A 15,444-nucleotide genomic window follows, 5' to 3' on the forward strand; every position below is an offset into this window, starting at 1 on the left:
ACTGAGACAAATACACACAAGAAAATAAGAATGATGAAAATGTTTTAAAAATGTAAAGTAAGATAAATAAATAAAAATAAGAGATGATAGGAGAAAAAGTTAATTAAAGGCTAGGGCAAAAACCTAAGACACCAAAATTAGGTAAATAAAGAGTTTAAGAGACAAAAGAAATAAAATAAAAAGATCAAACTGATATGATAAGAATGAAATAAAGTAGGACAAGATTTTAAAACATCAAGACAAATACAATGGCAAGCCTTTCTTCCTCTTCACCCTTTTTTGAGGCAGTGCAGCCTCCACTTCCAAATCTAGTTCATCCTGCTCCTCTAGCTTTTCATTTGCCCAATGGACAAAACAGTCAGCTGCATCTTTGACGGCCAGGAAATCTCTTGCTATCTTTTTCAGTGAATCTTGTGTTGTGGTGACCATCCTATGTGCTGAGAGGATGTCCATTCCTCTGGTCTGTAGGTATTTTGATAGTGGTGAGGTGAACTCAAATATCCGGAGGAATAACTGAGCTGTTAGCACAGTTTCATATCGGAGTAAGCCGTCTTGGTATCCTCTGGCTTTGTTTCGTGCATTTGATGCAAGTGTCTTCAGCTTCATTATGTGGACACCACTTCAACAAAGAGGCCACCATGAGGTCTACCATAGTTTCTGAAAACTTTCCTCAGGGCATCATGTTTAGCCCACCATTTCGTCTCTCCAATCGTTGAAATGCGTTTGTGCCGCTTGTCCTGGCTCTCGGTCTCCCACACACTCACCCTTGTAAATGATTCCCTGATGAATATAGCAATGTCGTTCAGCAGGCCAAATAGTGATCCACTTTCAATGACACTATGGGTGGTATCAGACAACACGAGGTTCAGGACATGTGCATAGCACCACACATGCTGATGGGTGGGGTATTTGGATGCCATTAATGCAGAGAAACCACTGTATTGCCCCTGCATATTAGAGGCTCCATCTGTGGAGTTGCTGATGCACAGGCCTATGTCCAATTTCAGACGCTCAAGGACTTCAGTTAACAGAGTCACAAATGACTGTCCTGTAGTTGCGCTGCATTGTACGACTGCAACCAGCCTTTCATGGACTGCATCCGTGACGAACCTCAAAATCACAGAACACTGCTCTTTCCCTGTAATATGTAGTGTAAAGTGCCTTGAGATAACTTTGTTGTGATTTGGCGCTATACAAATAAAGATTGATTGATTGATTGATAATATCTTGAGTTGTGTCAAGCTGCACAGAAAACATCCCTGCTTTCTTGGTTGTGCACAAAACTCTATAGCAGTGGTCTCCAACCCTGCTCCTGGAGAGCTACTGCCCTGCATGTTTTAGGTATCTCCTCACTCTAACTCGTTATCAAGCAGCTGAGGCTCGTCAAAGGGCTTGATAACGAGTTGATTATTAGAATCAGGTGTGTTAGAGTGAGGAGATACCTAAAACATGCAGGGCAGTAGCTCTCCAGGAGCAGGGTTGGAGACCACTGCTCTATAGGCTACTATTATTATGCATGTTTTAAGTCTGACTGAATAAAATGACTCCTGTAATAATTTCCTATGTGGAGCATTTGCACGCTTTAAGCCCCAGATAATTAGATTACAATTTCCCAAGATACTAGTAAGTGAAGATACACACATCTCAAAACATTTTCATTGTTAATTCCACGGGCTATCATAATTTCTGTGTCATTCCAGTGTCTTTCTGAGTGCGTGTGTGTAGCCTACGTGTGTGTACCTGCCTGTATGCGCAAATAAATTTGATAGGTTTGCTTGTTGTACTGCGTCAAGATTGACAACAATTTCGACCAATCATGACTGACTTCAGATTTCAAAAATATGAGCGCGTTCTGAGGCCGACCACTCATTGATTTGTTGTGGATAACATATTTTAAGCTTCTTTGCTACTGATGCAGGTTGCAGAGAAACTCAAATGCATGTCAATCGAACACAAACACACACACACACACACACACACACACACACACACACACACACACACACACAAACACACACAACAGCCCTCCGCACTCCCTACATGAAACGTCCCTCTTCATTCTGCTAACATTTAACATTTCTGCTCACATACTTCTTACCGGGCTGACAGTAGCTACTCTGACCTCTTCCTCAATCTGTCCCTGCAGGGTAAATTCTTTCTCTCGCTCCTCCTCCTCCAAATTCGCCTGAATAGCTCCTTCTCCATCCTTACTACACTGTTGCACTTGCACAAGGCTGTGTGCCACTCCGACAGCCTGTGCACTTGTCTACGGCCCTACTAAAGTCGAACTTGTGGTGAACATGTCTGTGATCTTGGCACATTTTGCTGCGTCCACCTGTAGGCTTTTCAGCCGTTTATCTCGCAGCTTCTCTGCGCCCCCCTTGCGCTTTTGGGTTTTACCCATTTCCATACACTGACGCTGACTTCTCTCCACGGTCAGACTCAGCTCAAAGGGCAAAATTTGATAACCTTGGGAGGGGAGGGGCGGGCCGTGTGGTGGTGTTTCAGTCAGGGCCAGAATGAAATATGGCTTTTATGGCCCCTCATAGTATAGAGCTGACATCATGTCAACAGTCACTGAGCACACTCACACAGTGCTGTTTGCTATTGGGTTTTCTCTGACAATGTTCTCTGTAACACACATCATGTGTTGTGCATTTATAGGCTGCTGCCTGAATGTGTTCATTGTGCACCGCGGTTCATTTGGACGGGTTAAACCTGTTTGTCTGTTTTCCTCTTTTAACTACGGACGTTATAACCCGCCCCTAACTCTGCTCAGTGGCTGGTTGCATGAACACTTGGTACTGAAGAAAGACTGAGAGCAGGTCGAGACAAGATCGTGAGCGTGTTTTCTGTTTCTGTAACGCTTTCAAATGTGGAATCTCATGTGAGGAATTAACAGACAATGTGTATCTCTCTATAAACTCTGTGATGGAGGCGCAGATGAGACTCATTTTCTTTTTTATAGGTGAGTTTGTTTGTTATTTTTTTAGCCAATTGCTGTATTTATTTGAGGTATGTAATAATACTACTGTAATAAGTTGTTAAGAGTGTGCTGTGTATACTGTGTGAACGTTGGGTAGTCAGGAATATGTAGGAAGTAGAAATCGGCTTAGAGGTAGTAGAGGTTTAAAACAGTAAACAAGTCAAATATAGCACTGGTGCAAATATGAAATACATCTTAAAGAGAAAATACTGTCAGGTCCAATGTTTGCTTTGTTCACTGCACCTGCAGGTATGCATCTAAAGTCATATGGTGTGTGTATGTATGTATATATACATACATACATACATACATACATACATACATACATACATACATACATACAAACATACAAACATACAAACATACAAACATACAAACATACCTACATACATACATACATACATACATACATACATACATACATACATACATACATACATACATACATGCATATATACATACATACATGCATATATACATAGAATACAATACAGCCAAACAGGGCACCATAACCTATACTCTGCAGAATGATGTACTACAGTATATTCTGCATTCTGAATGATCGATTCAGTGCGGAGAACTGAGTGACCAAGAAAGTAGTTTTTTTCTGATTGTTCAGTTAAACTGAAGTTGATGATACAGCACCGTCACACTTTGATGGTGATGGCAAGAATAGCATGCATGTCAGTATCTTTATTAAAGTGAATCAGTGTTCATTTATTTACATTGTTAATACGGACTTAAAAACTGTTGTGAAATGCTAAATAATAGAATTCTATTGATAAAACAAAATAGATGAAAATTGCAATAAATCCCAATTAACTATTTAAATTCATTGGCGGGGCCTACTCCCCCTCTCTTAATATGGGAAGGAAAAATATAAATATAAATAACACCATCAATGGGAAACTTTGATGGTGTTTCAAGATTAATTGGCACTGGCCTTAAAAAAAAGTCATGTGGTGCGACCATGATTCATCTTGAAATAAATTAATTTACTTAACACGCTTCACATCTTTTTTTACAAGTTTTCAGTAATATAAAGTATTTGGAAACAAAGTATTTGCATTTTGTTTTTAAATTTTTGTAAATGATGATCTTTTATTTATATAAGATATTTCAAGATGAATCATGGTCGCACCACATGACTTTTTTTTAAGGCCAGTGCCAATTAATCTTGAAAAACACCCACTAAAATCACTTTTAAATTGTAATATGAATTTTCAGGTACCAGCACTCTGAATGTTTGAACTACTGCATTAGATATGCTTGTTTTTATTATTCTAAAATTGAGTTGTTGAAAATCCTTATACGTCATTGACCCATATATATATACATATATCTATATATGTATATATATATATATATATATACATATATCTATATATGTATATATATATATATATATAACAAAAAAACAACAACCTATATTGAATACCCTTGTTTACTGCCTTTTTAGTAAGAATTGTGAATGGAGGAGTAGAACGATGAACCCTTTTAATATATACAACATGTATATATATATATATATATAAATATATATATATAACAAAAAAACAACAACACGTACACACATATATGCATTCATATGCACATATATACATACACATATACAACACCGGACCCCCAGTAGGAGGCAGACAGACCCGATCGGTGAAGCCGTATATATATATATATATATATATATATATATATATATATATATATATATATCTTCTCTCTCCGCAAAGGTTGTTTGTTTCTCCTTTTGTTTCGGTCCTGATCAAGTGCTGTTCTCTCCGCTGTCCTGTGCTGTGTCTTATGGTCTGTTTGTATGTTATGTTGGTGAACACTTGCATTGCACCATAAATTTCAATAAAAAAAACAAAAAAAAAAACTATTTAAATTCAGCGTTTGGATAGATAGATAGATAGATAGATAGATAGATAGATAGATAGATAGATAGATAGATAGATAGATAGATAGATAGATAGATAGATAGATAGATAGATAGATAGATAGATAGATAGATAGATAGATAGATAGATAGATAGATAGATAGATAGATAGATAGATAGATAGATAGATGAAAGGGAGAGGGGGGAGCTCTGGTTTTTGGTACCCTGGGTTCATGGGTGGAGTTCACATCTGTTCTTAAAGACTCCCTTTCTTGAAACATGTGGTGAGCCAGTGAGAGCCAACTCCCCTCCCTTTGGTCTCAGGATTGCACTTGATGTGTGATCCTGAGAGCACAAACATAAATGTATTGTTCTGTATAGTCCGTAGTTCATACAGTTCATTTGTCAGTTCATACTAGATTGTAACATCTGGGCAGTTCATGAACCAACTGGACAGTGGTTGACACTATCTTGACTAAGCAGGAACAGTCAGAGTTACAAATGAAATCATACTAAACAACAATAATGGCATAGTGTAATATATAACATGTGTCTCTCATGTTATTCATTAGTGTTAGTGAGAACAGGAATGTTAAGATGAGACGCAGAGAGAGTGGCATCTAAAATGATAAAGCCATTTCTTGGGTGTCTGGGCTCTATCATGGTTTTATTTGGCAGTATAGTGTCCTGAACTTGTGTTGGGTGAGGACATGTGTACAACACATTTTGAAAGTACATAATAGAGTGTCCTAAGCTAGTGTTTTGCAATAGTGATCTTACTGACAAAATACTTCCAAGGAACTGATCCAAGTGTTTGCAAAGTTGGACAGTTGTGTCAGAGTTGAATCAGAATGTTTGCTTTCCTCAGTTAGTAACAGGATGTATGGCCATGACTGAGTTCAGAATGACTGAGGTTGCTGTGTAACAACTTAAGTTTGTGTATGGACTTGTTAGAAAAATAAGTTTCTCATGGCATCTGTCTTACTGTCAGTACAGGGGTGGACTGTGTTGTTATCTATGATTGAGCTCAGCTGTAGAGCTCTTTTGGCATCAGGGAGAGAGACATTCAGAGGCGTTGTCACTGTCTGATGGGTGGTGACCATGTACTGAACTGAAGTCAGTGTTGCTGAGGTCACCATCTGGTCTGTCTATTGGCTGGTCACATTTCTGAGTCTCTGTTTATGGCCTCTTATCTCTATACAGTTGGTGGACATGGCAGTTATGCAAAGAGGGAACAAGAACTATGACCACAATTATATCAACAGCATGGACTGAAAGTATGAACTCATATCTGACCAGTCCAAACTGGGTCTGCACAGGAAGCTCTATAGGAACATGTTTACATCTGAAGGAACAGATACTGTGATACTTCCTCAACATTGTCAGTGTGGTGAAATGCCAACACCTGAGTGAAAGTGTCTAATAGTTTGTCCATGATAACAAATGTAACACAAGAAACTCTACAAAATATGTAATCCAATGCAATTACCTGCTGTCACTTCACCTACAGCTAGGGAGTTAAAGGTAAAATGGATACAATTTTATATCATTAGCTGCTTGTAAACATATATACATTTCATTATTGTAAATGGTTAGTTTTTACCAACCAGCATCAGAAGGACAGATGTATGGATCCCTGCTGGTTTCTGTAAAAACAATGAAGAGGAAAATGAAACTCAGTGATGTTCCACTAATGAAATGTCCAACAGGATGTTTAAAAATGTGACAACAAAGACAGTGATCACATGACTTTATACATATTGATGTACATTGTTTGTTTAAAGCTGCATTACAAATTCTGTGACTCTACTGTAGTGAACTTACTATTCACTGCCAGAGGATCAGCTCCACATTATATATCTCACTAATATAACTGCATATTCTTTAAAGTTATACATTTTGCCTCCATCAGAGAATATGACTCTCTGCTGACTGATGTTCTCTTTATACTTCACAGTGATGATCTCAGCTGCTACTGAGGAAATAAAGAACCTGACAGTCACTGAGGGAGGAAACATCACTCTACCTGACCCTGTGACGGAGTTTGGATTTGTTTTATTTAAAGGAAACAATGTTACCATGTTGGACAATGGGAATGTTAGGATGCTAAATAAAACTTACACAAACAGACTTCACTGGGATAAAAACACTGGACTCATTACAATCACAGGACTGCAGAGGAGTGACTCAGGGATTTATACTATTGACTCTAAAAAAAGAAACATTTTCATTATTTCTTACAACCTCACAGTTTATGGTAAGTCACATTTCTTCTACCAGTATACTGACCAGTGTGATGGTGATAACATAGTTTGAATAATGTCTGAGCCCCATTTGTGACCTCAGCAGTGCAAATGTCACTTTACAAACTCTAAATATTTTCTTGACAAACAACATGAATACACAGATGTCTTCTGTCTGCTCTGATTGATAAGATGAAGGACAGCACAAACTGTACTGGTGACTATCATAGCATAAATGGCAGATTTATAATGTATGTCCAGTGAAGAGAAAGAGCAGCACAGTCTGTGGAAATATGGGATTTAAACATTTTCATTCAGCTCATCAAGTCAAAACAGAGAAACCACTCAACTCATAAATGCTCCATGAGTTAAGATAGAAAGAGCTGAGGCGGGTTTCAAAAACAGAGACAAGATGTTCAACAAACATTTATAAATGATGTCGTACAGAATGGCCATTCTTAATGCTCTCAGCTGGGTGAAGAAGCCATGTTTTCAATCACATAATTTCCATCTGTGAGGACATCCTGCTTAAACCTTTTTTCACAGAGTGACCCACATTATACTTGGTTGCGTATCATCTTGAGCATGACCATCTGAGCTGGTTACTTGACATGAGATGAAGGAGCCTGAAGAGCCTCCTGAAAAATGCCTTCACAGTGTCATGTTCATTAAGTTTGCTAACTGATAATTCAATGACCTTGTTCTGTCTTGAAATTAATAATAGTAATTTAAATGGAACAAAATTTATCTTAAAATGTCATTGTTATTTTTTAGCCCCCACTCATTTATGCATTTGTCTTTCATATCACACCTGACCTCACAGTTCATTTGTTTCCTGCTTACATACATACACAGTTTCCATTATGTGACCACTTTAAACCCACAGAGAGGAAACAGGAACTCTGAGAAATCTGCTGCTGCTGCTGCTGCTGCTCTGTAGGTTTGATTCCTTTTAAATCTTAGTCTTAGTGGAACACTGCTTACACCACTTTTAATGAAAGAGGACTGTCTTTAAATGAGGGCTGGGTGATATGACCAATCTCTCTTATCCTGATATACAGTAGGTTCTTTCATATCCTGATAATGATATATATCCTGATACTCTGTCTCTTGCACATATAAAATATTTTTTATCTGTTTCCCAACTGTTGGCTATTGTTCTCATTCAGGTAGATGGACTAGCTGCCATTTTTGTTTTGATCCTTAAAAAAGGTGGTAAGAGGTGAAACTGTCTCTACCACTAGAATGATGCACCTGCTAAACAGGTGTAAGAGATAAATCATTAACCATTAATGATAACTGTTGTAAGTGTAAGTGTATGCAGTGGCAGATTTTGATGATGTCACTGAGTTGGTCAATTCACCTTGTTGCAGTGGGCGTCCTCGTTCTAGTTTGTGAACTAACAGTTTCTATCTGCGTAGAAGATCTCACAGTCAGTAGTAAGAGATGAGGAGAGGAGCAGGGTTAGGTTGACCTCAGGTCTCTATTGAAAGTCTGAGGTAAGAGAAGCGGGGGAATCTAGCGCAACTAATTTTGTACAGTAGCTTACTGATGTAAAAATTAGAATCAGTCACAGTATGAAATGTTACCAGTTAAACCACAATTAATACTGTTTATATGTGGTTTCATAGTTTTCATGTGTGTGATATTGAGGATACTATAAAACCAGTCTGCACACCACCAAGGTGAACTGGTTAGACTGGACTCTTGGTTGACACTGTTGGGTCATAATGATTGAGTTGTTCTAGTGAAGTGTGTTGTTCTATGTGTGTATTTGTGTGATAGAGGATTTGTGCAATTTACTTTTGTTTTATTAGCTATAGGTTATAATAGTATCTTAGCTGTTCATAGTATATAATATAATTATTAATATATGATGCAACTGAACAAAGGAGTGAGTTTAGTGTGGAACTGACTTAAAGTATAGTCATAGCTCATAGTAGTGTCAGAGGCTTAGTTTAATACTGCAAGTGTGAAAACACTGCAAGACAATTATGAAGTTATAGCAGTAATTGTGGTGGTTAAAACAGGATGTTACTGAATATTACTGCAGAACTGGAATATGAGAAGTCAGTGATATTTACTGATGATAGCTGCTTATTCTCAGTTGTTAGAATGTGTAAACTTCAAACTGGACATTTTCTCAGGTTTTTCTCAGAAAGAGACATTTAACCTGATTTCAAGGATGCATTTAACTTTACTTATCAATGTCAGTAGAATGTGTGCAGTATGAACAGAAATGAGATTAGAATTTATAAATAACACATATCATTCAATTTGAATCTTTCTTAATTTCTTCTTTAGACCCTGTACCAACTCCTGCAGTGAACACAGTGAGTGTGAGCACTGACAGCTGCATCTTGATGTGTTCTGTGAACAAAACTGAAACCACACTGTTGTGGTACAAAGACGAGGAGATACTGAACCAGAGCAGCTCTGCTCTCTCTCTGCCTCTCACTGTACACAAGCAGGATTTCAACTCCTCTTATAGATGTGAGGCTTCCAACCCTGCTGAAAATAAGACTCTTCATGTCAACATCACAACATCCTGCAGGAACAACGCAGATGAAGGGGGTCAAAGCCCAGATACACAGAGATATTGTAAGACTCATTTTAACACTTACCAATGAAATACTAATAAACTTTCCCAAAATTATTAAATGATGTGTTATTAATGTTGGGTGTTTTTATTTTACAGATATTTTGACAGGAGTCATAATGGCTGTTGTTTTTGTTGTTGTACTTACGTTTCTTGTCCACACTGTCAAGAAGAAGTTTCATAAGAAATCTGAGACGATTACAAGCCAAGCACAAGGCAGGTATTACTTTCTGTTTGTTTTTCACTCACTGCTTTATGATTTTCTATATGTGTCTGTATTTCATCTGGATCATACAAAGTGTGAAGCTCAGTAGTATTTAAGTATGTTGGGCTGGGTTTACTGAAAGGAAAAAAAAAATGTGAAAAATATTTCTCTTCCCTTGATTCCTTTTGTGAGTAATCTAGTTTGAAAGGATCCTGTCTGACAGGACAGATATGTTTACAACAGTTCTATTAAGAGCAGTAATAGTTTAGTCTGCTGTTTCATGTGGTCATATATGTGTATCACTATAATATAAAGGATGTATTTAATGTTTAACTTTGAGTTCTCATTATGGGAACAGCATCTGTTTGTGTCATAAAAGCCAGTCTATTCAGCCTCAGAGCCTGATGAATGAACAGATGGTACGTTCCACATTTTACTGCGGTGAATGGAAATAGTGCTGGGAGTTTGCATGATTTCATTTGTTTGACAAAAGCTTATTTTCCATGTACAAAGCTGCACAACACAACATGCTCTACCATTAAGTGATTGAAATTAGCTGACAGCTGGGGTGAGAGGGGGATTATATGCATACATACATACATACACACACTTTCTTAACCACAAGTTAAAAACTTTTTCTTTGTATCTGCAGAATCCGAATCAGAGAACACAGACATACTATATACTGAGGTCCAAATACGTGACAACAGCCATGGCCAGGTTTGTACTTGCAAACACAAATACACCTTAGGAAATGATTAATCATGATCCTGTACCTGAGCAAACATAACCGTAACAATATTTGCGTAACTATCTTCCCACAAAGTAAATACATCATGTCTGCTGAAATTCTTATGGCTTCACAGGCGGCGTCACACATATCATAACTTACATGTCTGTCATACAAGAAACATATTATGCTATTGTGATTTTCCGTTATTTATGAACTGTTATGATGTCAGATATCTATGTTAAACATCATAACTTGAGGTTAAGGTATGTAGAAATGCTCCCTGCAAGTCCAAAGCACATGCTTCAACCTGCTGTGAACGCTTCATTTACATGTTTTTTTCTACCTTGCCAACGATGATATCAACTCATTACACAAGCCCGTAGACTTGGTTGCTAAAGTTATTGCTAAGGATTCATCCATGTGTTGTACTCATCGTCCAATCTCATATATCAGATCGCATTTTGGCTCTAACATGTACAGATGTATTAGATGAGTTGACACGTTGAGTAAATAACAAGATAAAGTAGAGAAATCCCAGTTTGTTTTGTGGTTTGTTGATGTTTTCTCCTGAGTGTCAACTTCCAAGAACTGGCCAATCAGAAAAAAGTGGACTCCTTTAGAGGGAGGTCTTAAAGAGACAGGAGCTAGAACGGCCATTTTCAGACAGAGGCTGAACTGAGGGGCTGCATAAAGGGCCAGTATAAGAAAAAAATGAGTTTTTAACTGTAAATCATGCAAAGACATTCCAGTAAAGCCCCAGAATACAAAAAGAATACAGGCCTGGATTTATAAGTAATAAATCCCCTTTAATCTGATTCACTGGAAAGTAACTTCTTGTATCACCCATCAGCCAACCAGACCATTTCAGATTAGTAGGTTAGACGTGCAGTGTGAATTGTTTTGTCTTTATTCGTCTACATCAGTGCACTTAAGAGTCAGTTTAGTATTTACACAAGCCATTTACACATGCTACAAGGCTTAGTTTGATCGTCAAGAAACACAGAACAATAGCAGCTCAGTTACATTTATCAGTGGCAAAATAAAATGTTAAATGAAATTCACAGCAGTGTTGTAGCAGAAAGAGCCTTGTATCTGTGTGTTGTCAGGGACTTTTCTCACTATAAGTACACATCCAGGAATTATTCTTTCTCTCTGGAATCTGCCAGGTACTCCCCCAGGTCAGGTTTCCTGTAAAAATACCTCCCTCCCTCATATTCTTCATACTATTGCTCACTTCTGTGTGTGTTTTCCTCTAGGGAGGGAGTTCACCAGATTCCTCAGGAACTGTTGATCGCTCCAATCTGATAACAGTGTATGATAAACTGGAGGCTCATCGCATCCTGCCACAAACAGACACAACAGGGAATGGTTCAGACCAACATTACAGCAACTGCTGAACAAATCAGTGAAATATTTGTGCGGACCTGCTTGAATCAGCAGATTGAACTTGTATTTGAAGTGGTCCTCAAAAAAGTGTCCAGACTTGTTTTCGGGTCTTTCAGACTAAACTGCCTATGTCCTTCCAAAATAACAAGACAAAGTTGGCTTTGGTCCTGGATTGCTGAAAGTCGTCTCACAGCTGTTTGACAAAAGTACAACACGTTTCATTATCACACAAACACACCACATGACACAAGGAGAAAATGTGAAGGTCTCGTGACCAATTATTTTATTCTTTTAATTGTATTCATTTTAGCTTTATTTTATTTAGCTTTGTATGTAGTGCATTTCTTTGCTAGTGAATCCAAGAGTACCAAACTGCAGACAAAATGGAGGACATAGATGCAGACATTTTTACCTCTGCCTCCGCACCTGACAGAAAGTCATGTGACATTAGCAGCGGACATTTGACGTAAGGGAGAGGAGAGAGAGAAAGGATAGGAGAGAGAAGCACATTGAAATAGAGAGGGAGGAGGAGAAAAGACCATAAAGTAGTAGACAGATTTATATATATATAGTCAATTGGCTCTTTTAAAGTATTTTAAAGACTTTATACAAAGTTAGCAATTGAAGAATAAAAAAATTTAAAAAAAACAAGCCAATATAAAATTAATTCACTAAGTCTTTGGAAAGTTGCAAATTATGTGTCATGCAATGTTTTAAATCAATTTATAGAATTAATTCAGCTTTCTGAATAAACACGAAGAAGATGAACGTCTGCTGCAAAAGACACATTCCTGTCAGTTGCAGAAGCAGAGGTTAAGATGTCTGCTTCTATGTCTGCCATGTTGTCTGCAGTTGGGTCCTTCTCACTGAATATCAGTGGTTGCTGTGTTCTAATGTCATATATTTCATACTCTGTGGGGCAAACATTTCCAACAAATAAATAGCATGTGTATGGAAGAGTTTGTGTTGGAGGAGCTGTGTATTCAGGATTATCAAGCAGCACTTTCTAGATGCTGCTGTGCTGCTTGGATCTAACAGTAAAGTGGACTGTAGAAAATGTTTATCTGTAAACTGCAGAAGCATCACATTTCTCAATATCATGAGCTTTCTGACTTACAGAAATATCCTGCCTCAATATTTAGCTTATTAAAATTAATCAAATTAATTTAAAGTAATGGCTGCTGTCTAATGCCAAATTAAAATCCGGCTTGATGCACTCTATGCTGTTTTTAAGTTTTATGAACACATGTATGAACATCTATGTATGAATGTGTGACGCTCATGAAATGGAAGGTCACATTTTATGTAATTTTATTTGTTTTATTTTGAAATGATTATTTCTGTGAAAGAAATGTGTTAATTTGGGTCAAAATGCTCAATAATTACCTCTTTTATCTCATAAGAGTGAAAGCTAGAGAGTTACTCAGTGTTACCAGTAGGAGGCAGTGTGGCGATTTGCTTCCCCTCTTGGACTCATCTTCTGAGCGGACTCTTGTTTACTTCCTCATTCGACTGAGCGAAGCTGCACTGAACAGAAGGAAACTGTCGCCTGTCTCATTCTTATCCTGTTTTACAGGTCGGTGATGTTTCAAAACATACATAAACACCCACATTATTGCTTTACATCTCAGTATGATAGTAGGTCGATTTTGTAAGGCTATTGAATGTGTTTAAATGGGTTTGTGAACCGGCGGCAGAACTTATAGTTCTCTGTGTATCGCGGACGACTCAAGATGGCGCCGCTGTTTACTTTTTCTTTCTGTTGTGACCAAACCATGTCGTAGTTTCTGGCTCCAGCACATTTCATTTTGGGTTAAAAACTATTATCTTGGGTACAGTATTTTGTTACCTGCGTGAATAAATTAAATGTGATAGTTATAGAGCGAGATACATATATTTTTGTCGATGTTGTAACCAGTTAAAATTGTTAAAACCTTGCAAGTCTTGTCTGCAGCACTGAGGGGACAATCAGCCAAGTTGGCATTGGCTGATTGTCCTGTTTTTGTTATCCTTTTTTATCTGTTTTAACTGTTTTATTATGTTTTAATGTGTACCTTTTATACCCTGTCCTAATGCATTTGATGTATTATGTGAAGCACTTTTGATGTTGAAATAAACTGGCCATACCTTGATATTTTCCTGTGTCATGCTTTTTAAATTACACAGCATTGAATTTGATCCATTGTTTCATTCATATTCATACTATTGGTCTTGTTACCTGTGTGGATAAATCTTATGACTATAATCATCTACAACTAGATGTTTATGTACAATGTCCTTTCTCTCAAATATTTGTCCTCACAGATTGGACATTACAGCTTCTTTCTCACAGACATACTTTTGGTACTGAGTACAGGACTCACTAGTCCATGACTTAACCATCCAGTCAGAGTTAAAGCTGTTAAAAGATGCACATGTCGGAGTCCTGGAGTACATTGATGAGTGTCCATACTGCCAGTACCTAGAGAGAAAGTAATCCCAGTTCCATGGAAAAAAAAAAAAAAAATGAATTAAAAACCTAGTGAGTAAATTGTAAAACAGACACATCTTACACAAGTGACTCTGTAAACAAGGTCTGTGGTTAGACTGTTAGGTGACAGTGAATACGTCATTTTACTGCCATAGTGTGCTTCTTTTTATTTAAATATGTTTTTCTCTGTACAATTTAACACTTACGTGGTTCTGGGTGAGCTTCCATCAGTCCACATCCAGTTACTTCGGTCAGATGATCGTTTCAAACCAATTCAAAACTTCAAACGAGTTCCAAGCTTATTCAGAAACACCTTAGGAAATGTTTAGTGTTAAAGGTTAAACTTCATTCACTTCATTACACTCAAATGCACGCATTAGTGTCTTTGTAACCTCACCATTTCTGTTTGGCTGTTAATGATCACCAGGTGTGCTCCTCTATTCGTTGTTCAGCTTAAGTTCTGTACTCTTGAAAGTGTCTTTTAGGTGATCTCTCTCCTCTGTCAGGTTATGGTATCTGAGCAGAAGCTGCTCTTTTTCTGCTGTATGGTTGACCAGGTCTCTGGACAGCTGATTATAGTTTCTGTCATCTAACAGGAAAGGAAAAAGAGCAGAACACATATACATTATACATGCCATAAATGTTTTTTAAAACAAAACTGTTTGACCTACTTTTTCTTACATGCTCAACTTCACCTTTTCTCAGTTTGAACACTCACATTGTACACTGACTGCTATGATAGTGGTCAGCAGCACGAAACACAGCAGCCCCACACACACTGTAGCCACTTTGTAAGATGAGCAGGTTTCAGTTTCATCTCCAGCCACAAAGTCTGCTCTCACATGTTTGGTTTCTGCAGGTGTACAGAAATACAGCAACCATCTCAGTTCCTTCCATGTTGACCTTCAAGTTGAGTTGCTATGCTTCGGGTGCGTCGCCTTTGTG

The 15,444-nt window shown here is 37.7% G+C and overlaps 1 protein-coding gene across 1 annotated transcript; it reads left to right on the plus strand.

Annotated features, from left to right (window-relative positions):
* Nucleotides 1-2,873: 2,873 nt before the first annotated feature.
* On the plus strand, nt 2,874-12,253 carry LOC133998436 (CD48 antigen-like). Its single transcript, XM_062437868.1, has 6 exons — nt 2,874-2,968; nt 6,821-7,120; nt 9,411-9,707; nt 9,805-9,925; nt 10,563-10,630; nt 11,900-12,253. The coding sequence occupies exons 1-5, from the start codon at nt 2,932-2,934 to the stop codon at nt 10,597-10,599; spliced, it is 792 nt and encodes a 263-aa protein (XP_062293852.1). The 5' UTR covers nt 2,874-2,931; the 3' UTR covers nt 10,600-10,630; nt 11,900-12,253.
* Nucleotides 12,254-15,444: the final 3,191 nt, after the last annotated feature.

The sequence above is a fragment of the Scomber scombrus genome, chromosome 2, assembly GCF_963691925.1.
Source record: "Scomber scombrus chromosome 2, fScoSco1.1, whole genome shotgun sequence".
Classification (NCBI taxonomy): Eukaryota; Metazoa; Chordata; class Actinopteri; order Scombriformes; family Scombridae; genus Scomber; species Scomber scombrus.

Bases quoted from the DNA above. Each gene is read 5' to 3' on its own strand.
- LOC133998436 (XM_062437868.1), top strand. From the start codon at position 2,932: ATGGAGGCGCAGATGAGACTCATTTTCTTTTTTATAG. The intron at 9,708-9,804 runs GTAAGACTCATT...TTTATTTTACAG, and splicing joins CCCAGATACACAGAGATATT to ATATTTTGACAGGAGTCATA. The intron at 9,926-10,562 runs GTATTACTTTCT...TTGTATCTGCAG, and splicing joins ACAAGCCAAGCACAAGGCAG to AATCCGAATCAGAGAACACA.